Source organism: Cloeon dipterum, chromosome 1 (genome assembly GCF_949628265.1).
Source record: "Cloeon dipterum chromosome 1, ieCloDipt1.1, whole genome shotgun sequence".
Classification (NCBI taxonomy): domain Eukaryota; kingdom Metazoa; phylum Arthropoda; class Insecta; order Ephemeroptera; family Baetidae; genus Cloeon; species Cloeon dipterum.
In genome coordinates, this window is record NC_088786.1 from 16,234,869 (window position 1) to 16,261,793 (window position 26,925).

At 43.9% G+C, this 26,925-nt stretch overlaps 2 protein-coding genes across 6 annotated transcripts in view; one reads left to right on the plus strand and one right to left on the minus strand.

The window, feature by feature from the left end:
* Window positions 1-145: 145 nt before the first annotated feature.
* Window positions 146-16,742, minus strand: LOC135947765 (protein abrupt-like). The gene is made up of 7 exons (XM_065496733.1): window positions 16,736-16,742; window positions 11,970-12,406; window positions 11,711-11,908; window positions 10,829-11,035; window positions 10,568-10,772; window positions 10,458-10,511; window positions 146-9,089 (listed from the first exon to the last, which is right to left on the minus strand). The coding sequence occupies exons 1-7, from the start codon at window positions 16,740-16,742 to the stop codon at window positions 8,125-8,127; spliced, it is 2,073 nt and encodes a 690-aa protein (XP_065352805.1). The 3' UTR covers window positions 146-8,124.
* Window positions 16,743-18,676: 1,934 nt separating this feature from the next.
* The window catches only part of Ca-beta (Ca2+-channel-protein-beta-subunit), a 44,821-nt gene continuing 36,572 nt past the window's right edge, over window positions 18,677-26,925 (plus strand). For 2 of the 5 annotated variants that reach the window (XM_065495238.1, XM_065495808.1), the window contains exon 1: window positions 18,678-20,035. In XM_065495238.1, coding sequence (XP_065351310.1) covers window positions 19,748-20,035 — 288 coding nt within the window. In that variant the 5' untranslated portion in view covers window positions 18,678-19,747. Of the gene's footprint in view, window positions 20,036-26,925 lie in introns of all 5 variants that reach the window. The other 3 variants (XM_065495147.1, XM_065495889.1, XM_065495569.1) reach the window with 3 other exon arrangements.

The following is a 26,925-nucleotide window of genomic DNA, read 5'->3' on the forward strand; positions in this document are numbered from 1 at the left end:
ATAAAAATCATAAATAAATTAACAAAGTTCTAATCTAAAAGGCAATTGAATGAAATCTAGTCACGATAAATGGGCAGCGGCTAACACATATGAACAAATAGGCTTTTACTCGGATTTTGGGTTTGTGTGAAATAAAAGCCAGGGATTGCTTGGCGAGCTCTTTATTTTAACCTACTTTCATCATCCATTTTCATCAATTGTATAACTATTTACAATACACTGTGGATAGTTCTACAAAATGTCATACACGTTCCCCCTTGTTTCAAACCATGTTTCAGATATATTCTCAATCCAATTTCAACTTTCTGTGATGTGATTACAATTTTCTTTCATTCAAGATGGTACATCAGCGGTAGTGCTCGGAATTAAGAAATCAAGAAAACTTTTCATCCTTTGTCAACCGTCGTCAAAATGGCTATTCTTCGTCTCGTATTTATAAAAAGGTTGCTTTTTCTTTCATTTTTTTACCATAAAAAACTGTATTACAAATACAACCGCGCTGGCCGGCGTCGATCAAACTGTCGGGTCTCTACCAAATTACATTTATTTGTATCACACTACCTCCTAATATAGTCTCTCCTTATATAATATTATATATAAAATAATTTCTATAGAGAGCCGGCAGTTTCACCGAGCGCCACAGCGAGCGCGCTCCGTCAAATAGTTCTCTGTTTTGCTTGCAATAATTATTTTTGCTCAAAAACACATCACAATAATTTTACACCTATTTTTGTTGCAGTTTCACGAAAGTAGAGACAAAAGTAGTAACATTAGTAATACAGTTCTTATAATTATCATACAGGGGTCCGCCCCCGTGTGGCCCGACGCGCCCGCCATCAGCCTATAAAAATGTATGATACAATGTGGGGGCGCGCCGTCCCCAAGGGGCACACTTCTTTCTAAAACTTTCTTTTCGCAAAGACACATTTCATTTTCCGTTATTTTCTTTTGTTTAAATCATTTTATCATCGTAAAAAAACAAAAAGACGTTATTATTGGAACTGACTAGTGAATTGAGATGAATTCAACAAAAATCATTTAAACTATATAAAGTCATCATTAGATCTGGACTTGATAAAATCAACACATGCTTTAAAATTGTTTTGATGACTAGTGGCACATCTGATTGTGAAACAATCAACACCCAGTAGTACAGAATGTGACCTATGTCATCCCCAAGTCCAGATGCGTCGTGTGAACTGTCTGGCTAAAATGCTTCTGCTCCATTTCGCGCCGACCGGAGAGCGCACAATTTCCACTCGCAATGAGCAATGTCGATCCCAAAAACGGGGGGCAAGGGATAAACGAGCGAATTGCGCTCGCGCGGCACTGTCGAAAATTCACAATAATCATGTTTCCGTTCATTTCGAATATGGAGATCAGCTGAGTTGTTTGATTCAAAAAGTCAAAACAAAAACAAAGCGAAGTCTCGTGCTTCGTTTTTTTGGAATAAGTTGAGCCAGCAAATCAGTGAGCAAATCACATCTTAGCAAAATAGTACGGTTTTTGCGGTCGGCACCGCCGTCGCCGCCGACCAGACGCGCGGCTCGCTCTCCCAAAGAAATATAACCCGAGCGGCCGAGCGTCAGAGGTTCGAGGGCGGCGTGGCGGGCCGCGTCGCCCAGTCTCGCCAATTTGCCGACCAATCTGACAGTTACTTTTGGCACTACGTTGATGTAAATGTTAAATACCCGTAGGAAGGGCTGGGGCAGGCGAAGTTGTGCGCTTTCCGATCGGCTTGCCGCTTCCCGCAACGTGCTCAGCAGGCCTTTCTCTCTTTCTCTCTTAATATATTTCTATCGTCAGCATAGTAAAAAAATAACGTTCGGCCTGCTAGCAGTTGCAGCACGAGCGGAGAAGTAAGCGAAATGTTTGAAAAATTTGTTTTAAGTAGAAGGTGCGGTTTTTAAAATTTCTGATTTTGCTTAATGTGATCTAGATGTCAGTGTGAAAATGTGTTTCTAACGTTTCACCGGTCTGTTTTGCCGGTTTCAAAAGAGGGGACTGCTGGGGTAACAACATGCAAGCACTCACACACATTTACTACAATAAGGGAATTTAAAATTAAGCTCAACTTAAAAGAAAGTGAGGATTTCTCGATTGAAATAAAAAAAGAAGAAGATAAAATCAATCAACATAGGGACAAATCTTCTCGATCAGAATTAACAACGGTGACGCCTTTCGTGACGCTAACACAAATAATATTCACTTTGAGGTGCCAACTTGCTAAAAATGGATTTTCAATCTCCTGTTCTCCGCACTGATATAGTTATCACATGCTCCAATAGTAGGAAATATTTTGATTTCTGCCACGTTTCAATCCGTGCACAATTCGGAGAGCGGGAAATTTCGCCAAAAAACCCCCACGTAAAAAACATTACTCTGAGAACTATAAGACCTAGGACATACAAAAATAAGAACTAAAATTGCCCTGAGTTGTAAAATCAACACAAATCACGAATCCCATATGTGAAAGGAAAAACAACGTGAAAAAGAGGGTCTGTGAGTGATATCTTTTGGCGTCAGCACCATCAACAGCGAAATTGGATTTTCGACTATCACTACAGCGTACTATGGAGCATTTTGTGGAATTTAAGGCGGCCCCATTCTCATGGCGGAGGAACCACATTTACACTTTTGGATAATTGCGAGGGCTAGAAGGTTGTTTATTACTTACGTAAGTTCATTCCAGAAGGGAAATTTTACTCGCTAACCTTTTCGTATTTTCATTCAAGTGTTCTTGTAGCAAACTGCACGATTATGGTTAATTTTAATCATTTGTCCAACATTTTTTGGTTTAAATAGTATTCAACACTGCCAGTCCGAGAAACAATTTACTTCTTTTACACAGTATAATAACGTCAAAGGATACACGTAAAACATCTACGGTAATAACATCATCAGCATCATCAGTATTAAAATTTTTATGGCACTAGCAGTACAGTCAGTTTCATAATTATGTAGTTTCCTTTTTTCAATCATATATATCATGTGATTATAAGCTCGCGAATCAGCAGTTTATTAGGTGTAGTATTTTCTGTCCCTAAAACAGTTAAAACTGTGAGTGTGTGTGTGTATGTATGTTATGTACCTTTGTAGGGGAACAAAAACGAAAACGCACTTCAGATTGTGCCAAGAACACGAACAGAACGAAAAATTGAAAACGTTTCGGTTTTATACATGAGCTGTGCAGCCGGGGGAGTAATTTTTCTAAGATTCGATATCTAAATCACCGAAAAAGTTCGCCACTTACTTGTTAGCAAAAAGTTACTCGTCTCATTCGTGATTTTAACCATCTATGATACACTAACATGTGAGTGTTATGTATTTTCCTCTCTCTCTCTCGCAATAAGTTTTTATATTTTCCAAGTGGGACAACGCACAAATTATCGAATAAGGTAGTACAACGAGTGAGGTACTAGCAATAGTGTAGCGAAAGTAGTAGTAAATATGCTTAGTGTCTGAGAAAACATGCCTAGAGTTAAGTCTGCTCCTTAAAACTTTACGCTCTTTTCCAATAACACCCTTTAAAACGACCGAGGTGATTGCGTTCAGGGCCGTGCCTCTCCTTACAAAGCATTTGTCATTCTTCTTCTCTTAAGGGATTTCTGGGATGTGTTGATTGGATCGCATATAATTCCAAGTAAAACACTGAAATTTATACACAAGTTCCATTCCTTTTCTCAAAAAAGAAACAACACGAGACTAAATTGTCACTTAACGAAATAGCGCGCGCGTAATTCAATAGTAAGCCTAATCTATTAACGATTTTTGAACTTGCAAAAATTAACCGTAAACTATATTGATAGATACAAATTTAAATAAAACTCGAAGGATTTGTTTACTCCCGTCATCGATATAGTCAACTTGTAAGGTTTTCTCGCAACGTCCTGACCCACCCTCGAGCCCTCAAAGACGGAAACGTATATTTCCAGTTTAATTGAATAACTCCTAACGTTAATCCTTATTATTTACAACCATCCAACTGCTCTGCTTTTAACCATCTTATCTTGCTGTACAAACTTCATCATCATAGCATATAAGCACCCGAGGATCTAAAACACGTAATCAATCTTTGATTTTGTTAATAGCCTTAATCGCGAAAATTTTGATAATTCTAATATTACCATTAGATTACTACGTAATTATTAGCATAATAGCGTATTTTTTTTGCTTTTTTTAGAAGAATTCTTCGCGCGCGAATTTCATAAGTTTGCTTCGTAACAAACCATATTTACGTAATTTTTATCCATACTTTGCTCAATCTGCACCAGCGTGTTCGAACACTTAAATCATACTCTTTTCCGAACAAACATTTCTTTCTCTTAATCATTACTACGTAATTACAAAAGCAAACAAACAAAAATAATCATTTACACTCTTAGCATTTCATTCCGCTTCTCTTTTGGGTGTTCAAATCGATTCCGTCAATTTCCACCAATCTTAGTCCTACTACCTTGGGTGTGCTTCTTTCGTCTGACTCGAGCAACTTTTTCTCAACGCGGAAGGCAGAGCGATTGGTGTTTCCCCTCACAGCGTTCTAGAGTCACGGGGAGTTATTTCATGCGATTTCGGATTCTGTAGGGTAACCGGTCGAAGGTGGGCAACTTCATACTTATTTACAGAGCAGACATGTTTCAACGAAATGAACTTAAAAGCCCTGAGATTAAACCTTGATGAATAAAATAATGATCTTGAAAATGTTTCAGTCTCCATTTGTGTGTAGTTATTTTCATTTAATCATGTTTTTAAGAGGAAAATCGTTTGGGAAGAGGATAGTAAAAACGTCAATCGCGGGTTAAATTTCATAAACATCTACGATATAGTTCAACACAAATAATCGCAATCGAAAAACCAATAGTTGATAATCTAATTATTGAGCTTTAAAAGCAATCTACAATTAAGAGTCGGATCCCTACTGGTTTTAGAGTCCGTACGCGGGACTGCAATGAACGAAGAAAAGATCCCAGCTTCTTCAATCAAAACAGCCAATATTGCACAATTTCCGTGAGATGATCAGCAATCGAGGGAATCACAAAAGTGTGCGCCCCGGACGGCTAAAATACGAATTTGGGCCGCCGCGGAAACGCCTGCCGTTCATAGTATATGCTTTCATTATTGTATAGTGTTCTCGTATACTAGTGTTGGTGAAGGTTACATTTATAAAGCTCTGGTCAATAATAAATTTTCAAAATAAAAAAGCTGGGATTTTCGACGTTCGCATTTTCATTAAGGTAAACTGCAACAAGGGCGGAATCGGACCAAAATGAAGTAGTTTACTCTTTGTGCACACAGTCACGGGCACACAAAACTTTCTAAGTTTAGGCTTCCCAGGCATACAACAAGTGTGCTTCAATCAATTTATACACGTTAAATATTTATTTATATTTCCCTGCAGGTTTACTTTTTTAAAGTAAAAACTTTCCTGTCATGGTATTTAAAAAGCTCATCATGCGTTACAAAGATTGATGAATTAATTTTCAAGTGAGACTTCTACGGTGTAAAAGTTGTACTGTTGACACACGGGATATAATATTGTTTGGGGTGAGTAATATAATATATATGTATATTGTGTTTGGTTGTGTAAAATATGAAACTGTTGTGTATGTGAGTCGGTTTCTTTCTTTTCAAAAAAGAAGGCAAGTATGTCTCCCAAGTAACACGGTGAGTTGGGACAGTTAAGCAACCTGAGGTAGTTGGTTCACGACAGTCACTATGACTTAAACAATATTATTAGAGAGTTGATACTGATTTTATAATTTGAGTCCCTGCATTTTGTTAATAATGCTCCGCGCTTAAAATGATAAGATTCGAATGGTGTATGTGAGTGTGTGTGTATGAATGTTTTGTGTGTAAAAATATGTTGCGTGATAATTATCTGAGTAGGTCGGTAATTAATAATCAATCCATTACATTAAGCGAGAGTGTTGTTTTTTGTGACTTTCAAATCGACTTGGCGGTGGCTGAATTAGTCATCTGAAGTATATAATGTTAATAAATTTCTGTTTCAGCGTTTCAGCAACATGCATTCAGACTAAGATGAGTTCAGCGATGTCAATTGCAATTAGCACCGTTGGCTTACAAACATAACTAATACAACTCACTTTCCCTTCAACGTGTTTAAAAATAAATGCAATACAACGAGTCTATATATAATAAAATGGACAGTCTCCTTGGTTCATGATGTAGTTAAATCCATTTAATTACACGTCAACAAAGCGAGTGCACGGTGTAAAGGATATGTGTGTCGTCTGTTTCAAATATCAGAAGATGCAAAAGATGCGCGAGTGAAAAGATTGATTCAAGCCCACTTGGCCCTAGCTTTTGATTCAAGATGACTAAATCAGGTTATTACTCTTTCTCAGTGGATAGATCGTCCAAGTAGTGTTTGTCTGTATTAGTGTGTAGTATTTGAGTTTAACGTCCTGCAGTGACGATGCATGTTTTTAACATTTAAGGTAAAGATTTGTACTTTGTTAGGGTTGGGACAGCTTGCGCGATCGCAAGTTGGTTACATTATCCTATGGAACTGCACGATTGAGGTATTTTGCTTCACCAAGCTCGTATATCAATATCGAAGAACACAACAATAAAAATATAACTCTCATTCGATATCAATTACGGAAGCTTCAGTTTAGTTGGTAAACTAATACAATTTTAGCGAACGACACTGCATCTATTTTCAATGTTTTTCGTTACTCTCTCTCTCTCTTTTGCTTTTTCAAGTCTCCCGCTTAGCGAATGGGTCAAATTTAAGGCTTGAGTGGACAACGAGGTTACCTAAGTTTTTCGTAGTCAGATTTATAGTTTCATAATTTGATTTCAGCTATAGCAAATTCCTTAATAAATTGTAACTCTCTGTTCAGTCTGTTGACACGATACAACAGGTCGGTTTGCATGTCTTTGCATGGGCGTTTTGGATTTCTGGTGGGTGGGTGTGGTTTGGTTTTGAATGAATTTTTGGACATGCTTGTCACTTTAGGAACCATTGAATTAACAGGTGAGGTGGTTTTCTGCAAGATAATCTAGCCAGAATAAATATTCCTCTTATACTTGCGTAAATAATGCAACTCCTTGTAATATAAGAAAAATATTTCACAGTGTTTGTTTGTTAGCATTCATCAATAATTGAATACACCTATAGGAACCTTGATGAGGTTTTCATGGGTCAGTGTCAACCACGTTTTCCCCCAATCATCTCTAACTCCCGGAAACGAAACTCATGCGTTACAGCGTTAATTTCAAATTTGTCATGACACCATCGTTTCACATAAGACTTAAAAATTAACAACACCAATTTGTCCTTTTATAATATTTCCATTCCATAGGAGCGGTCAATTAATCATCAATTTCAAACACTTTTAGGCTAACAATTTCAGGGGAAAACTTTCGCGTGGCAAGATTTCAACGATATAACTGGACTTTGCCACTCAATTAGGGGCGGATGGGTGGGGTGGGCGGGGTGGGATGAGGCTCAATATTAATTTGAGTAGCACAGGGGCGGGATGCAAAGTTCCTCTTATTTCCATGTGTCACATTTCAAGTCCACGTTATAATTATTTATATAATTAACAAAGCACATTATTGGAAGGAGAAGACTCAGCGCGTTTAAGCATCTCCTGTGGCCTTAAATAATAAATAACACAATAAGTTTTATCATCTTCATCTTCTCCTCTTCTGTCATATAGATGGGACAGAACATCAATTTAATGGCTTTAACTATAGTTAAACTCAACTTTGTTCTGGGCATTGTACACATTAACTTTACTGGTAAATTTAGTGTGTCGCCTTAATTCATATAAATCATATTCTCGCAATTTAAATTCTATTCCTTCTTCCTTTCTTTCGGTAGTCAAAATGAGAACAGTGTCTTTGTGTCAATGAGGTAGATGAGTTAATTAAAGCATAAATAACAAAAATGCTTCCAATATTGATTAGCCTAAGTTATTATACCCGCATCAAAAAATTTTTACCTTTTGCTCTTGAGAAGGTGTTGGCGATAGTATAGTTGGAAATAAAGAGGTAGTATTTGAACAACTGCTGTTCTTGCTTGGCTTACACTTAGGCTGAGGTAAAGATGTTTCTGGTGATGGTGGTTGCTGTAGTGGTAGCGGCGGCGGCGGCTCACTTGCCTCTGTCCTCGTCGTCACTGAAGTCGTCTGACTCATCGCCAGACGACTCACCCTGGCGGCCACCGGCCGCCCTGTGGCGCTCCTTGCTGCTGCGGTGATGTTGCTGCTGATGCAGCTGCTGCTGCTGATGCACCCTTTGCATGTCTCGCTCTTTCCTGGCCTGACCACCACTGTCATCCTGGGGACGGGCTACTTTTCGTAAGGCCTCGGTGCGCGCCACCATCATCTGCTCGGGCGTCATGCCGAGCGCACTGCTCTCGGCAATCATCTGCAGGTAAGTGTCGATGAGTGCACTGCCAGTGGAGGAGTTTGGCGTGGAGGTGGCCGCGGCCGCTAGGGCGTCCCGGCTCATCGACTGTGCTATGGCATCCAAGTGAGATCTGTTGCCACTCACGGCAGCCGCCGCCAGCAAAGCTGCCTTCTGCTTAAGTAGTGCGTTCGAGTTGGGCGGAGAGAGTGCGTCAAAGCGCGAGTTAGTCACGCTCAGGTCCTCGGGGTCCTCGCCGCACATGCTGCTCTCGGACGGCGCGCCAGAATGGTGTCTGCCCTCGTAGCCGCGGTCATTGTTGGACGCGTGCTTCAGGTCGAGCCTGATGTCTGAACGACGCGGCCCGGTGGGCGAGGCGCGCGCGGCCAGCTCAGCGGGCGACACGCGCACGCCGGCCTTGGCCAGCAAACGTGACGCCAGATCCGGATCGAAAGGCGCCGGCATTGGCAGAACCGGCAGGTCCTTGGTGCTGATGCCGCGGTGCTGGCGGCTCATATGGCTGTGCAGCGAGTTCCGCGACTTGGCCACAGTGCCGCACAGCACACATCGATACCCCGGACAGATGGTGTGCTTGTCCTCGAGGTGCGTTCGCAGCGTGTGCGCCGACCGGTAGATTTTGCCGCACTTAGGACATGGCCGGGGATCAGTGGCTCGCACTCTCGTCATGTCGATGCCGCCTCTTCTGCCAACTGTAAAATTAATGCAATCGGTTGGTTCAGGGTTCGACTAAAAGAGTGCCAATTTGGAAAACAGTGCTAGAACTAGTGCCGAATCAGGAGTTGCTCTCAAGAAAACAGGTTAAGTGTTAGTATAACAAAAAATCAAAGTTAATCATTAACTCGTTTATTAAACAATTTGTCGGAACTATATCATTTTAAGCAATAAACAGTCTGATTGCCTCATTGGCAGTGCACCGTCTTTCGTCTTTCAATTTAAAATAAACTCTTGTTGTTTCTTTGTCTTCATGATGAGGTCCCACACTTGGCCATGTCATTGCACACAGTGGAAAGTTTCATTTCGAGCACGTTAGCAATTGACAGTATAGATTTGAGGGGACAAATCACGATGTTCTTGAAACAGAACACCCTAAAAATGTAGCTAGACGATGCTTTCTCTGCTGAGTTCACAATTAATTTCCTGCATAACAAGAAAGATTAAAACAAGACCTAGTGTTCAGCTAAAACCGGTCATCACAAAAGAAAACTTCTACAAAGAACTAGAAGGGAGGATGGAAGTGCGATGTTGCGTTGCTGCGTTCATCCTTGACTTGGTTCTGCTGCGGTCTTTGCACTTGAGGCATTCCAGGATTCATGAGTTCAGGTCTCGTTGGAAACTGTGGCATGAATGGTGGTCTGAATTGCAGCGGGTAGAATGGCACCTCCGGATGGTGTTCCGGCACACTTCGGGCTGCTGGTGTTCTCACAGGCGATGGTCCCCTGATGGTAATGGAACTGTTGGGTCCTCGGAAAGTCTGCACAAAGGTCAAACCCTGATCTTGACTCGCCGAATTCTGTGCAGGTGACTGGGCATTAACGTTTTGCTGTTGTGATCTCTGTCTCTGTCCGTGGGCATACAGTTTGTGGTTTTGAAGGTAGTGCTTGGTCTTAAAGTTCTTGCCACAAATGTTACAAGTACACCATTGCTGCGGCTGCTGATGCACGTTGTTGATGTGTTGGCGCAAATTGCCTTTAGAAGAGTACTCCCTACCACAAATGGGGCACAACGGAGTGCCCTCGGCAGAGGTGCTGTGCGAAGAAGAATGTCCGCTTGAGGGTGGCATGGTTTGGCTTAGCTCGGTCAAAGTGCCTGCAAGGATAGCCCAGCTCAGTGTTATGGGCCCCACAAGAAAAGCATATTTAAAAGTTGCAAAGAACATTTTTGTCACTTGATGCAGGGCCTCTTACCTACCACACAGAGTTCTTTTAGAGCTACAAAAATATTTCCAGATTTCCATTGCGATTCGTAAACTAACCAACTTTCGAGAGAGCAAACTCCCATGCAAATTTCAATTGTGGCTACCAGTTAAAGCATATCACAGGAGTTTTTGTTATACTAACCAAAGCTTCCGATGTCTTGCGACGTCCCAGGTCCAGGCAGCAAATCAGTAAGTCCTAAAATAGATTTTGTTCAAAGCATCACTTTAGCCTTGTGAACCACTCAGCCTCACCTCTCATAGCAAGCAAGCCAGACTGGTAAATGCTCCTTTCCCCCCTGTATTGATCCACGCCTTCACCAAGATCTTCTCCGTATTCTGATGGCTCCGACTTGGGAATAGCATCCCGCTCATCCCTACGACTACTGCTACTCCGACCATTGTTTGTAATCTCGAGTTTATCAGAGGCAGAATCACTGGCATTGCTCTCGTCTCCAGACTGCACACAAACATTATCTCAACTCTTTTCATTTGATTTAGTTTGAATGAACTTACATGTATTTGGACACTTAAAGGATGACCGCCCTCAAGAGCTTGGCTTAATAAAGATTCCCTGTGATGATCACCCTGGCTGTTGATTTGGCCTTGAAGGTCTGAATATCTGTCTCCCCTAGACCTTTTCAATGGAGGTGGTGACACAGCCCCATCATCACGAGCACTTGAATTCAAAGTGTTTGTACTCCATCCAATCTGATCTGAACCCTGAAATCAAATACACATTTTAAAAATATCTAACAAAATGTAAACAATTTAAAATTTAAAACAATTTAGCAATAAAATTTGTATATAATTAGATCTATACATAAAAATAAAGTACTGAGCATAAGGTTTTGATTTCCATAATCAATTAATATCACAATAATTACAGAGAAATACCACTTCTACCCTTGATAGTAAAAAGATAACCCACCAATATGCAAACTCCAGCTACATGGTTGAAAAATGTTATTAGACTGAGAGGAGCACATTAGGAGCCATTTGATCAAATTGTTCAATAAAAAAACTCTAGTCATCCAAAATTGCACGGCTGTCACCATGTTGATGTGACAATTGATTGGATTATTGTGAGCATGAAAGAGTTACACCAGAATTAACAAATGGTCAACTTGACAGTGAAAATATCTTTTTGGATTAAACGCAGACTCAATCCTGCAATTCATAATTCAAGAGAATCACGAAATGATGTTTTATAAATAAAATAAGAATAATGACCGGTAGACTAGATACATTATTCATACTTGTGGTTATCCCGAAGAATAAACTATTCAAAATAGCAGTTTCTGGCAGATTTGGCACTTAGTTATTTTGAATGTGAATGATAGTGAAGAGTAAGTAAAATTTGGATTTATCAAGACATTATTTACTTCAGACACCTACCATAGACAGTCGGTGAGAATCTCTCTCTGGGACATCAGCAAGGCCTCTAACATGTAACATCTGAGCAGTCTTGAGGAAGTCATTGAGCTGTTCCTGGCCAATATTGACTTCACCGTTGTACATAAACCGTAGCAGCGCTTCAATGTCCTTCCTCTTGACATCTCTGAGAATCACTATTGGATGCTGGCATGGATTTGCCTGTGAATGAGAAATTCAGCTGTAAATTGCAAGCACCGAGGGCACAGGACTTGTCACAAACCTTCAGCAGTCTCTTAAAATATGGACTGCAAGCGGACAGCACAACTTTGTGGGCAGTGAAAGAGCAACCATCACAGGCCAGAGTGACATCAACGAAATCCTCTTCATCCCTCAGGTGCCTGAAGGAGCTGAGGATGCTCGATTGATAGTCGTTCCACTTTAAGCTGTACTGCTGCTCGCCGTTCGGTTGACTGGACAGAGTGGCAGGTTCCACGGCGGGCAACGGCGGCGCGGGAGGCCTGTCGGAAGGCCCACCGGCATTGCTGCCGCTTTCCACGCTGCTTATGCTGCTCGCTGGTGAAGGCGGCCGCTGTGCCGCCGCCGGGGGTGGCGGGGCCAGCGGGGGAGGGGGTGCCAGTGGAGGCTCCAGTGCCGAAGCAATCGTTGCAAGGTTTTCGCCGGGCACGCCGGCTGCCTCTAAGGTCGAAATTTTGAGGTCTGAAACGTCGGAAAAATACAAATTATTATATAATATATTATCATACTTGCAAAAAACGCTCTGGGCACATTACAACAGCGAAAGTGTCATAACCAAAATACAGATTGGGGAAAAAATTATTACTTTACGATACCGAGACTATTAAGTTAATTTCCTACTATTTTTACTGTTGATAAATAATACTTATTGAACTTAAGCTGTAATGATAGCTATCGAAATTGAAAAGTATGGGAACGTGTTCTAGGTAATCATCGTGGGATAAGTTGATTTAAAAGTTAGGGAAAAAATTTATTTGTTTAATTGTGAAAACATACCGCATTGATTTTTGAGATATAAATAGGAAAAATTTAGTCTCAAGATGGAATGAAATATTTTCCCAGGTAGTACGGCCAGCAAATTGAAATATAATTCCAAATATGACATCTTAAAAATTATGTTTCCGGCCCAAACTTTTTTTCCAAAAATTTCATTGCGGATAAAATTGGACAATGTAACACAATACATTGAATTATTTAATTTAAAAAAATCTTCATTGAGAACAAACAAGTTATCTCCCACATTTTGCATAACACGATTTAACGAAGACAAATATGCCTCTGTCAAATTTTCAGTGTAAGGAACAGCTGCATTTTAATTAGTTTAGCAAATATTTCTCACCTATAGGCAGCCTACTTGGGCTGCGATGTGCTTGTTGATTGAGAAGAATGATTCGTCCTTAGTGACTCTTCTGAACTCGCCGATCCTAGCTGCGAAAAGTGTTGCTGCTGAGCTGTTCGCGTTATTCTGATGTACTTCATTGAACAGCAGCCCCTGTCGTCTTCAACCCTAGTGCACTTTCCGCTCTTGCTCCGGCCAGCGGGGGTATCCAATCTTTTTGCCGACTCTTGAGAAGAAAACTTCTTGTGTTCTCAGGTCGCTCCTGTAAGCTACTGAACAGTTTTGTTCAGCACCTCGCCTGCATTCTCGACTTCCCCTGATGATTCCGGCTCACACCCCCTGCAAACAGCACGACAATTCAATTAGCACGGCAAATATGAATAATAATCAAATTTCGGTGGCGACGACGTTGCGGAGAGAAAAATTGCGACGGGAGAAAAAAGGAGTGGTTATCCGCCTGACAAATCCCTTGTAAGCCCTTGCAGCGTGGACAAAACACGATTTTAAGCGATCAGCTGTTTAACAGGACGTGCAAAACTCGGCGAATATTATTGCTCACCTAGCAAGGGCTTTCAAGTGCACGCGCGCACCTTTTTTTCTAGGTCAAATCAACAAAAATTCAAAGCGGATCCGCAAGTGAAAAAGCAGGCAAGGTGACATACATCGCTCTCGAGCAAGTGCAAGCCGATTCATATGCTAATGAACACAAATGAAAAGAGCCACGAACACGACACCTGGCCCCCGAACGACCGACCGATCCCCCGATCAGCGAAAGATGGGATAAAATTAAAAAAACAAACCGCTCACGGAGCGGCGCGCAATTTAGCCAAATTACTGCAGCGCAGCAGCAGGATAATAATAATTAGCGCTTGAGAACGAATTTCCAGCAAAACTCACACTTCCCGGGCTGCAAACAATTTGGCGTGAAAGACAAAAAAGCACGCAGAAGGAGCGCGCGCGTGATAAGGGCCGTGGCAACAAACCAAACGTGCGGTGGTAGTGGAAAAATTACACTCGGCTTGCTTCAAATTATGCGCATGTGGTACTGACTGAGTGTGTGTGTGTGTGAGAGAGAGAGCCCTGGTGAGAAGTAGGGGAAAATGGTTAAAAATAAGAACACACACCGCTGCAGCCATAAAGTGTACGCACGCATAATATGGAACCTGTACAACACACTACACACGCATTTCCTCAAAAGAGAAAGAGGGGAGCCCGCTGCTAGCTCGCTCGCCTTCCTTTTTCTTGCTCCGTGCAATTGGCATAAAATTACCACGAGAGGCGGTCATTAAATTAGAGAAAACCCCCTCCTCCCGCCCGAAAAATTCACAATCGATTCCCGTCGGCGCTCCGTGAAAAATGAGCGCACCGAGAGCAAATGTGTACTACGCAGTTGCGGGGCCATTCATCTGCAATTTTCTCACTCTCGTTCGTTCCATGCAGCAACGGAAAACTCTAATGATCGCAGCAACCCTGATGAAAAGTCGAGTTTTTTTACTTTGAAGTTCCCTTCAAGAGGTTTCAAGCAACGAAAGGAAAATTTGAACCGAGGGCGCCGATGAGACGCGGATTACTTAGCGTCGGTTTTGGGGTTAACAATCACATTCCTCTATGGGAGACGCGGGAGAAACACAATACATACATCTCGTGTGACAGGACATCATCAGAAAAAACAAGCTTGATTGAGAATTTTGAAGATTTCTTTCCTAGAGACATTCAGTAAATAGCTTTAATTTTTGTACTAGAAAATTATCTAATCTCGCCCGAACGTTAATTTGATTTGTTGAAAATTTTATATTGTGTTTGTCGGAGGTGCATCTGCTTTTTTACGGCAATGATAAGACGATTAAAACTGAATGACTTGATGCCGCTTGATTTCGAAATTCTAGTTGAAAGAGTTTGTCTCGGAATCGAATTAAAAATTTGATCAGCTGTTTGGAAAATCCGAGGTGGGAAATACTAGCGAAAGTGATCTGATCCGAAATGCAGCGTTTTCTGGTCAAAATCGATAAGTTGCACCTTACCGTACTGAGCGAGCGTAATTGCGTATGAACTACCCCCGAGTGTGCGTGAGTGCACGCGGAGAGCACCAAAGGTCGAAAATCAATCAGCGGTAGCAGCGATTCGACACCGAAAGAAAGCGGGCCATTTTACTGACCGCGACCGCCGCCGACGAGTAGCAATCGCACACTGGCAGCAGCCATATTCCCTCTCATTACTCGGCCAATTACAATTGCACACTGCCCGAATCGACACACGCACTTAAGCACAACACTGGGGACCGGTTTCGGCGGAGCCGACACGTCGGCCGGCAAAGAAATTCGCACCTTGAGATGAAATCCGCACGAGTACGACTCACGTAGACATATTCACTACAGCGCGCATTAGCGATCACTGCCAAATTGATAAAAAAGGAGGAGGCGCAACGCAAAGAAAACACGCCGACGGCAGCTTTTTACTTCTTCAAACTTTTTATGCAGCTTGCCAATGCCAAACTCTTCCCCTCCCACGGTGCCCGTCGGTCGCGCCCCTGCGGCCCCTTGGTACCCCATGCGACCCAGCGGTGGGTCCTTACACCCCCGGATTAGGGAGAAATAACGATAATCGTACCTGTTCTCATTCTTAAGAGCCACAAAAGATCAATCAACAAGCACAAAGCGGGATTATGAGATGACTTCCGGCCAACTCCATACTTGCCTCTCATTGAGGTATGAGAATTTTGCCTGCCGCCGCATCCTCCCCTCCACGCGCCAAACGCGCCGTTCTGTTTGAAAGTTTCGTATTGATTTTCGCCTCGCCTGCTCGGACCAGAGGAAATGAACTTTTTGCGCAATGAGATCCAATTTTCACGCTAGCACACTCGGTACGTTTACTGACTCGGCGCCTCACGCACAAAATGGAGTTGCTTTGCCATTGAACTCGGCCCGCTGCCGCGGTGTTCCTTTGATTGAGGCGCCGTTTTATTAGTAAAAGTGCAACGCCGCTTGCATAAAAGTCGGTCACGATTTTACATTTCAATTTCGACTCGACATCGGAGGACAGGAACTGAATGCTTTAAAGAAAGGAAATAAAAAATCGTGGCAAGGCAAACTTGATAAAAGCGCACCCAACGCAGCAGTTAAAGCAGTTTTTTTTATTTTTGCTTTGCTGGCTGATTTTAGAATGCGATGACACTGCGGTGTAGCGTATACGTTCCGTGAATGCGTGTTATTAATTATCACAATGTTTATGAACCGTGCACATTGGTTTTCCCCGCCCAGAAACTCGCCACGAAAAAGCATTGAAAACAAACCAAAATACAGTTTGTTAAAAACCAACAATGTAATGCACATTTTAAAGTGTGGATAGTAGTGGGAAGGGGGAGCTTAGATTGTGTTCAGTAATAGCAATAAAAATGCTATCGACAACTTTATAGAAACCAATTGCCAAAGAACATAACTTAGTCATTATTATTTTTTAATTAAAACCCAAGTTGAACATAATCTCTTACAATTGCTTTTGTAGTGTTAACTATAGATTAAAACATAATTGGAATAAATGAACATGTAGTTTTAAAAACAAGAAATTATTTTTACAAAACTATTGAGTAAAAATGTTACGGTTGTTAAAGCATAAGTGCGTTATTTTTATTCTAATGATTACAAATGCTCCCAAATGAGTTTCAACACACGCACCGTCCATTGTATGGCTTCATAGTTTCTTTCAATTAAAATTCGAAAAACACAACAGTAGGAAGTTCCTCTATCAACTTGTTTCCATTTCCTGCTGGACGAGCGTGACTGTCGCTAAATTTGGCTGAGTTCGGCATGAATACGTACCTTTATGACTTAAATGTAAATATTACGAAAGCTGCGAACAGCAGTGGAACAAACGAGTAATCTAACCAGATTTGGGAGTGAATTTTTGGTTCGATTAGTTTCATTTGAGGCAAAGCCAGATAGTGCTCTTGAAATTGAGCCACGAGTGAAAAGAATCGGGCGGTGTGAAAGCTCTAGCATGGCCAGAGCGACCTCGAAATTGGGCATTGACAGCAGGCTAGATCAAGCCGAGAGGAAAATAGTAACAATGAAAATTACACAGTGTGTAAAGTGCATTTGACTGCTCCGTTTTCTTTATTCGGAGGTGCTGGAGCTCAACGGAATAAAACAAAAAGGAACAAAATGTTGGGTAATGACACCCGGTCGCTGCGCGAGTTGCAGATGCCGCGCTTCCAAGGCTGGCCGTGCACTTTCGAGGCGGCCGACAGCGTCAGGCAGGCGGGCGGGCGGGCCGGCGAGGGTTGTGTGTGTACTCTCTCCAGCAGCCCTTTTTGCCGCATTGCTGGAACTTTTTTGCTCGCAGCAATGTGTTTTGTTCCAGCGTATTGATTCGATGCAACTCGAGTGGATTCAATGGCAAATAGCGCTCTTTTTGTGGCAGCAGTGTGTTCAAGTGCACCCCACGCGCACCACGCACACTCGACAAGCCCCTCGCTCCCCTCGACGCCTGCCGCGCGCTCTCGCCGCCGCGATCCGCGTGCACCGAGCAAATCGCAAATTGTTTAATTATGCTGGTGCGCAGGAAAGAAAGAGAGACCGAAAGGAAAAACGCCGCAGAGGCGCGTGTGTCGTCGCTGATAAAGCAAATTAAAAAAAAATCCGAATACAGTGCAGCGTGGGGTCTTTAGAGCGGCACTGCTACCGCGACCGCGCGTCTTGGGTCGGAAATAACAGATTAGGAAATGCTGCAATTAAACCCAAATTTATTCGTTTGTTGTTTTTACCTCGTGTTTAACATTCCAGCAGAGTGCACGGAGAGGCGGAGTGCATAATTTTATCGCGCACAACGATCTGCGCCGGGTTTAATTGCAACGAACAAGTGCCTTGTTGCCAAAATTGCTTTGAGGCATTCGCGTAGCATGACAGCCACTTCCTTTTACGTGTGCAACGAGAGCAATTAGTGCGACAAGTGAGAAAATTTGCGCGCGCGCGTTCAGTCTCGTTTGTCACCGCGTGAAAATAAAAATCGTGAATTCGGGGAAGGCACAACGGGCGATGTCAATCTGAATTCAGACACTCGACAATGAAGAGATTGGAAGCGGACGACGTGAAAATTCTGCCCCCTCGCTCGATAATGCCACTCATGGAGAGTACTTTCCTCCCGCATGCAGCGGGCTGGCGGGCGGACGCGCATAAAACTGCATGCGGCTCAGCAAGATTTTGTGTCAACAACACTCAAGATGCCCTCTTTTGTTATAAATTCCGGGAGAAATAAAGAAAGTTATTGATGGAAAGATAAGACGCGGTTTCGCTGAGTCAGTTGCGCTTGTAACTCAATAATATTAATCAATAAAAAAGGGAGCGCACATCCTCGACTACTCTATACTACAGTCATGCTATACTGCATCGCGTCGCCTATTTACCCACCCGCCCGCCCGCCCGGCCGGCATTACCGCTGCACACGCTCGGCAAACGGGCAGCGGGTTGAAAGGGCGGGTTCTGCGCTCTCGGTGGTGCGAGCGAGCGAGCGAGCGCGCTCGTGCCGCCGCCCCTGGTGCGGTGGCCGATTCGAAAATATCACTCAAACTTTCCCGGTCTGGAGAGAACTTTTCCGTATTTCCTCGACGCAAACCGAGGACACACAAGTTTGCCCTAACATTGAGTCGATACACCTTCAACCCCTACGTACGGCGCTAACCCTCCCCTTGAATTTTCCCCGTTGTTGCCCTAGTGCTTTAGCAAGTCAGCTCTCCGGGCTTCCATGCGGGCGTAGGTGATTCACGGGCGAGCGAAAAAAGCAACAAGCAAACAGCATAATGCAATTATCGGCGTGCAAGGCGATTGTCAGCGAGTGCTAGTGCCGAACGGAGCAAAAACAGCGGCCGATCGAGGGAGCAGCAGCGAGCAGCCCCTCGGCGCGGCGAGAGCCACCACCGCAGCAGCAACAGCAGCAGCACCGCACACACGGGACGGGAGGGAGAGTGAAATCGTGTAATGCTGCTGGTGTTTTGCAACAACTGCCATTCGAGTGCATCAAATGTGCAACAGGCTTCAATTCGAGTCGGTGTGCTGCAGTTAATTCGCGTCACCCCCGCCATCCCGCCGCCACCACCGCCGCCGAGACGACCGCACCGTGCCGCCCTTGACCGAGACGCTCGTGCGTCTTGTTGAAACACCGCCCGCCCGCCCGTCCAGCACCCCCCGAGCGTGCCGACGATTCGACGGCCGAACGATGCTGGAGTAGTCGAACAACCCCCGAGCGCGGCCAAGGACGAATCGCTGAACGAGACGAGAGTGTTTGTGTGCGAGTGAGTGAGTGTGTGAGTGCCCGAATTTTCTTGTGGGGAAAATCGATCTGCTGCTGGTGTCGGGCATGCACTGGCGGGCCTCGTGCACCCTTCGCCGTCAGGTCTGACGCACCCGCGCGATTTATTCGCACGCAGCCGACACACCTCAGCACTCGCCAGTCGTTAGAGTAGCCTGTACATGGAGTGGAACGAGCACGCGGGGTCCGGCTACCCTCACCGCCGCGGCGGCCCTAGCAGCACCACCCGGCCCCTGGCACCGGCCTGGGCGTACGAAGGCACCGGCGGCCAGCCGCAGCAGCAACAGCAGCAACAGCAGCAGTATCACGGCGGCGGCCACGCGTACTTCAGCGAGGAGGAATCGGCACATGCCTGACCCCATGGGTCCGGTCCGGCGACGGTGATGACGGGTCGTCAGCACTCTTCCTACCCCCAGTACTACCAGACTCATCCGCCTCCGTCTTCGTCCACGCAGAACTACCACCACCATCACCACCACCACCATCCGCAGCAGCAGCAGCAGCAGTTGTCACCTCTGACCTCAGGTCCCTCGGCCGGCTACCACGGCCAACACCACCAGGGGGTCAATCACCACGGCTCCCACCCCCACAGCTCATCAGGACCTCACCACGTGACCCATCAATCGAACTCTAGGGAGTGCCTTGAGGAACCCGTCGTCTCCGGCAGCCAGGTGAGTTACTCCACGCTAACAGCAGGTGGTGCACACTGGTTTTCTTACGTGAAAAATCGGCGTGCCCACGAAAAATGAAATGTGTGTACACGTTTTACCCGTTACCACGACGGACGGACGCTTGAAATATTGCCTGTAGTTTTTATGGAGTCGCTTGACAGTAAATAAAAAGGCGCCTTTCTCGACACGGATAAGACGGGCAGCATAAATGCATCCACGATCAACAAGTTATCCCGGAGCATATAGCGCATGCATCCCCTCCCTAGTGAGCATGAGCAGAAAATTCATTACCGCGACCCTGCTCAATCCACTCTCCCTCGTAGATCTAACCGCTGAAAACGAGCACTGAAAAAATGAAACCAAAAATAGACCCTCGACGCGAAAAGGCGAGCGTGCTTATGCAACGCGCTCGACACGGATGAGCTGCAATTTTTGGGAGTAATGCGCGTTTTCCACACCTCAGTACTCACTCAGCTGCCTCAAAAAGTGGAATCGGGTAATGAGCTGGCACCAGGGTTATCTGCGTCCAAACACACGCAGAGAACACACACATGCATGATTTGTGTTCATAATTCACTCGGATGAACTGCAAGCTCACTCGGAGCACACACTTTTACGGCGCTATGCGGTGAGCACGAGGAGCCTTGCTGGCGAAATTTCACAGCTCGCTTGTTTTAGCACAGGTCGACCGGCCCGGCTGCCACTGCCCGTTTGTTGTGCAGGGGGATGCGATGTGCAATACTGCAGCCAGCACCGTGTCCACGTGGATTACTGATCTTGATCAAGTGCGATGGACGTGTTTGTCACTTCCTTTTTGCGTGCGACAGTAAAAAATAGAGCATTATTTCTCGTTCGCTGCGTACGTCCAACGGATGGCTCGGAAAATGGAGGTGGAAAATTTAGCTAATGTACTGCTGATGCTGCTGCATCCCGTTTCCCCCAACAGCAGCAGTGTTTTGATTTTGATGCAACGCGCATACAACTGTCCTCTCCGTTTATTAACAGGCATCAGAATTTTCCGTACATAAATCATTACGTGGCGCGCAGTTGTGTAGTTCCAAACGGCAGCGGCGCAGCTTGAAAGTTTATATCGCGCATTAATATTTTACGCTCTTTTCTCCATCATCTGTTTGCTGGCTCCAACCGCAACGGCAAAGAGCGGAAGTGATGCGATTTGATTTTTCATGCTCGTGTAGAGTCGCCGCGTGTGTCGCAATGCATGAATAAAACAGCGCAAAATGTGAGCGAGAGAAGAGGCAGATTTAAACGAATGCAAATAAGCGGCTCGTGTGTTTTAATGATGTACCTCCGTGACGCGGATTCATACAAAGTCTTTTCGCCTCTGGAGGCCACAACTGACAAAGTCGCGGCGACATGCCTCCCTTGCAGAATTTTTTACAGCCGCCACCGCGGCAGCTTGCGACCAAGTCTTTCTTGATGCTCGCATGTACCAAGCTCGGCTTTCTTTGAAGGCGGCGTGCAGTGAAAAAAAACTTGATAGCAGCAATGCGAGTCATGTCCGGTGCGCAGGAGATTTTCCTCTTACATTTCCAAGAGCACTGTCATGAGCGCCGAATTTATCCTCGTTCTGACTTGTTAAAGCGCACACTTCAGTTACGTAAAGACCCGCACAAGTACTGTGTACATGACGCACTTGTCTAGACCGACATTCTTTTCGCAATGTTCTTAGAAATAAGGAAATGTGCGGGTAAAATTATTTTGCATTAATGGCTCTGGTCCAAGTAAGCTATTTCCAGCCAGACACACGCGGAGCTTAAGTCTTTTTAAAATGAAAAAAAATCCTGCAATAAATGAAGAAATAGTACGCCATGAATAGAGATGAAAAAATGGAAAGACGAAGGGAACGGTAAGAAATAAATGCTTTGAATTTTGACGGGTTTCAAGCAACTCCATCAGATTTATTTTAATTTTGCAGGAGTTAAGAGACTAGGGAACAGCATGAATTAACCTTTAATTAAAAAATACCAAGAAAATAAATCTACTGCCACAAAAGGAATTGTTTTAATCGTGTTGCTCGCGTTTCTGCTCTTGGCCAAAATATAATGGCAATCCATATAGCTGCTATTCTCCTAGCCTGGACTTATGATGATTTTTATAGCGCAGGAATGTGCGAGGCTCACCCCATTGGTTGAATCGATTTCTTTCGCGTTTTGTTCGCTCTCACATATACAAAAAGCACCCGGATTTCTCATTTGCCAATGGTCAGTCTGCACCTTTAGAAAATTGCGGACGGCATTTCTAATGTACATTACTGCACGGCGAGGGATTTCGTGATTAGCTGACTTTTTTAGCGGCCGACCAAAGTAACTCTTGAAAAAAGCAGCTGCGTGCGTTTGAACGTGCGCGAAATATTATTCTGCCCTTGAATCATTCCGTTCAGATAATAGGCGCGCATATTTCGGCTTAAATTGTATTTGAAAACAATAGGCAGGTCGAAAATGCAAAAAAAAAACTAGTTGTGAGCTAGGAGAGGCTCGACAACAGCAGCCGTGCGCTGTGGAGAGACCGAAGCTGCTGCTTTGCTCCGCTGAAACATATATTTGATGGCAAAAACCGGTTGTATCTTTTTCTAAGAATTTGCATAGTGGTTTGACCACAAAAGTGCTGGAACGGGGGAACACTGAAATTATCTAATACACGCCCCAGCAGCTTCCACAATGGACTCATTCCGCGGCACACACTCTAATTACCGATCGGCACCCGCAGGAATCGCTGATTTTCAATAAAAAGCACGCTCGCTAATAACACGAGAGGAAAATAATAAAGCCATGAAGTGGCGGCCACATTGAGATCGAATTACACCTGCAAAGCACACACGCAGGCAGCAGCGGAACTAGCCGCACCGAGAATCAGAAAAAAATACAAAAGGCTGCAGTAGAGAATTGGAAACGTGCTGATGTGCGCCAGGAAAATTTCAGAAGGGGCCTACGCACAGAAATGAATAAATGAAACAAACAATTACAGCGCGCCGAGTGAATATTAATGACATCGTAGCGCTCACAAAAACCCGGCCCAGCAGTAGGGATCTATAGAGAGCTGATGTGCATAACACGAGTGTTAAAAAAGCAAAAGAGTGGAGTGAAAGTTCGTCGAACTCGATGGAAATAATTACTGAAACGCACAGCAGTAAAAAACAAGGCGAGTTCCCATATTAATCTAGGATTGAAATTTCGGTGTGTGTGCATCGCGGATGAGACATCGCGCAGTCTATATATGCTGCTGTGCGCGCGATGGATGCAATAAAAAACATAATTAGTATGCATGCAGCGAGAAGGACGGAGAAAGAGCAACAGAAATTGATGGCTCCCTTAATGCCAAGGCTTCATCTCGAGTCGCGAGTTAGTGTGTGTGTGTGTGTGTATAATAGTAAAAAAGAGAAAACTCGCAGTATTTAGTTTACAACAATGTTGTGTGAGTGCCCATCGCTTGTGCGGCGCCCCCCTCCTAATGCCTGGGTTTAAAAAGACGAATAATAATCAAGGTCTCCGTACCCAAGAACGTGCGTGTCAGTGCACTTTTTAGTGCGCACAAATTTTTAGCACCTCTCTCCTTCGCGCGCGCAGCTCGAGTGTATGTAATGTTTATTCACTACGTGCTCACCTTCGAGTTCAAAAGTGATTGCGCAGTTTCGTCCTCTCGAAAAACGCGCGGTGCTGTCGCCTGAAGTGCACATACGCGGGAACAGGTCCCGCGAGTGTTGCAATGAGAGGAATTTTGGTTTTTATTGGATCAAGCGTCGAGAATTACTTAACCACGAGTCGATAATTACAATAAATGCCGCGTGCTGCAGCAGCCTCTGTCAGTGGTACCTCTCGATGACTTTCCCTTTCAGATTAGAGAAGGACGGGCTGTCTGCTGTCGTTTTTAATTTTGTTTGGAGATTATGTTGCATCCAGATGTATAACGGGCCTTTCTAATTCTTTTCATTAATCTTGTGTACAGAGCTAGATAAAAAGCAGCACCCGGAATGGAAGAAGCTGCCGCCGCCGCTGCTGCTGCTGCTGGATTTATGACTCAATATATTCGCCAAAAATGTTTTGAAACTCATTTGAAACCCGACAGCGCGCCGTTCATTATTTCTCAGAGCTGTGTATTATAATTACGGAATGCTGTATGGAGACGTCAGCGAGAGAGAAAAACGCGAGATTACGCTTTGGCTTGCTAGCAAAGGTGGCGTTTAACTCTCGTTATGCTGAAACAGGATACAAAATTTATTTGCGCCACTCGAGCAGGACTATCTGGATTCTCATAATTTAAAATTATTAATATTCGGCCCGTTGAGAAAATGTAGTACGCTCGCACCGACAAAGAAACACACATCACGCGTGTGGATTACCAAACCAAACGCTGCTCTCCGTGTGTGTACACGAAGGAAAAGGTTTGGCTCAGAGGTTGATAATTTGTTGTGTTGTTATCTCTCTCTCTCTCTCTCTCTCTCTCTCACTCACTCAGTGCTACGAAGTCCCAAAGTATGTATCTTGCGTGTTAATTTCAAGGTTGGTCCATCTAATACCTGTTGCAGTGTAGCAGCGAGTTTCCAGTGCTGCCGCAGCATGGATGCCCCCCTTCCTCTGAGCGCTTATACCTGACGCCAGAGGAGCCCCTCAGGTTCCCCTACGCATGTTCATTCTGCACGGCCTGACTCACAAACGAGCCAATGCGCGCGGCGGTCGCTGCGGCATTTTTTTTTACTTTTTCTCCTTACAATTAAGGGTTTTATTTATTCACCTATAAAAACTGATGCCCAACTGTTAAGGCTAATGCCTGCAACACGAATTCCTGGTGCCGCTGGTGAGATGCGTAGCTTGACGTCATTAGCTCCAACCATGAGAGGCACGCGGCCCGCACTTGGCCAAAATAATTAATCTGGAAAGTGGCTAAATTACTGCTTTGCGCCGTGCGATCTTGTTTCGCTGCGCGCGAATCTCGACGCCGGCTCTTCTTTTATCTTCTTTTATCTGCCATGCTCTGAGCGCCATGTATTCATATTTTCTCATAAGACAGATCCTCCTCTCCAAAGAATGAATGAAATATTATGAAGAGTGCGCGGAACTAACCTATTGTAAGCCACCATGATATAACCCTTTCTGTTTCTTTTTTCATTCACAGCTCGCCGGGCTCGGTGAGCCGGCAGAAGGCGTTACCGCACAATAAAATTAAGATCCTCTCTATTTTTTCCACTTTCGAATGCAATAAAATTACTAAGGGCGGTATATCTTTTATGAGCCATTTTAAAAGTAATTAAAAAATGGAAAATAAGCGTTCTACGTTAGCAACTACTACACAATATGCTGATAAAAAAAACTTATCACTGCCAACATAATCGCTCACTTCCTTGGCCTGAATGCAATGAAAACCCGTTTTGACTGACAATGCAACAGCTGGAAAAAATATTATTTGAAATCGACTCTCATTTTTTTTATATCTAGAAGAGGAACAAATATTATTTAAACACATGGCTAGAGAGAAGCTAATTCTATTTTATTATCATCGATACAGGAACTTTTTAAAGCAATTTATTAAATCAAGTTGGTGAATAATTTTGCTCCCCTATCCTTGGCACAGTGGAGACTAAGTTTAAATTCAAATCGATGAAACGGCCACAAACTTTCAGCAAACTCGAAATCCTCTGCTGAAATGCCAGTCGATCGATAGATTATTAATTTTCCAGGTTGTGATTTCTCCAACTGCATTGGGGATATTTTTATCATCAGCTGCGTGCGGGATAACGGGAAAGATTCATTTTTTACAGGGCCGGCGTGGATTCACATAAAATATTTTCCACAGGGGGAGTTCGGATGGAGATGGATGGTCCACAGGACTGGGTAGCAGTAAAAAACGTACCGCGTACGCGTGGAATCCCCCACTTGCACTCGGTGCGATTATTCGTGCGAGTACCTGCTCTAAAGAATTTCTCACTCTGCGGCTCAGTCAGAAGTAAAAGTCTTCCCTCCACCCCTAATGCCTCTCTTCTACTCCTCAAATGGAAAATTTTCCCTGGCTTCGCGCGCGGGATTAGTGGTGCTCCCCGCCTATATAGTAGTTTTGACGTGACGCAAGACGTGGTGAAATAATAATAGAAAAACAGCGGCTCTTGAATGCAACTTCAAAGCTTCCACCTACAGACCGAACAAACGAAAAAAAATTGTTCCTGCAATGCACAGTGCAACGAGTCAAACCTCAACTCTATAGCAGCGTTGTTTCATAAACGCTACGAGCTGTACAAAACAAGCCAAGTGTGCAACTCCGGTCGTTAAGGAAAAGCACCTCCTCATGTAGAATTGACCAATTAAACGATCGGAAGTGGGATACGCAACCCAATAAATATATAGTCTTTCATCAAAATAAAACTGCTGTTCAATAGCCGTTAGGTTTATTTTTATATAAAAATTTTAACATTTGGCAGGTTCTGCTCTCATTTTTTAGAATTGTGGTTTGCCGGTCACTAATTTTTATTAAAATGTAAGCATGATGAGTACTAGTTCTAGTCCAGACCCGAGGTGGTGACTTGAGGAATCTTAGTTTGGCCCGGCATTCCTGCACGATTATCCATCCCGTCGTTTTATTGCCTCTCGAATATGGCTGACAATATGTCTTTTGCAGGATGGATTTGTGATAAATTACCAAGCATATTATATACTCGGATTTTGTCTCATCAAGTCGAAAAATTATATGCGAGGCAGCACTCTTTGATGTCGCGAACACCATAAATCCATTCATAACTCTCATTTTCGCGCAGACCCACAGCTGCTGCATAACAATATCGCAGCAAGAGAAAGAAAGAGAATGGCTTAATACAAAACGCACATTTTTGTGACGCGGATCCGTTGTGAATCAGTATTCGTCACGCAGATTCAGAAGAAAAACAA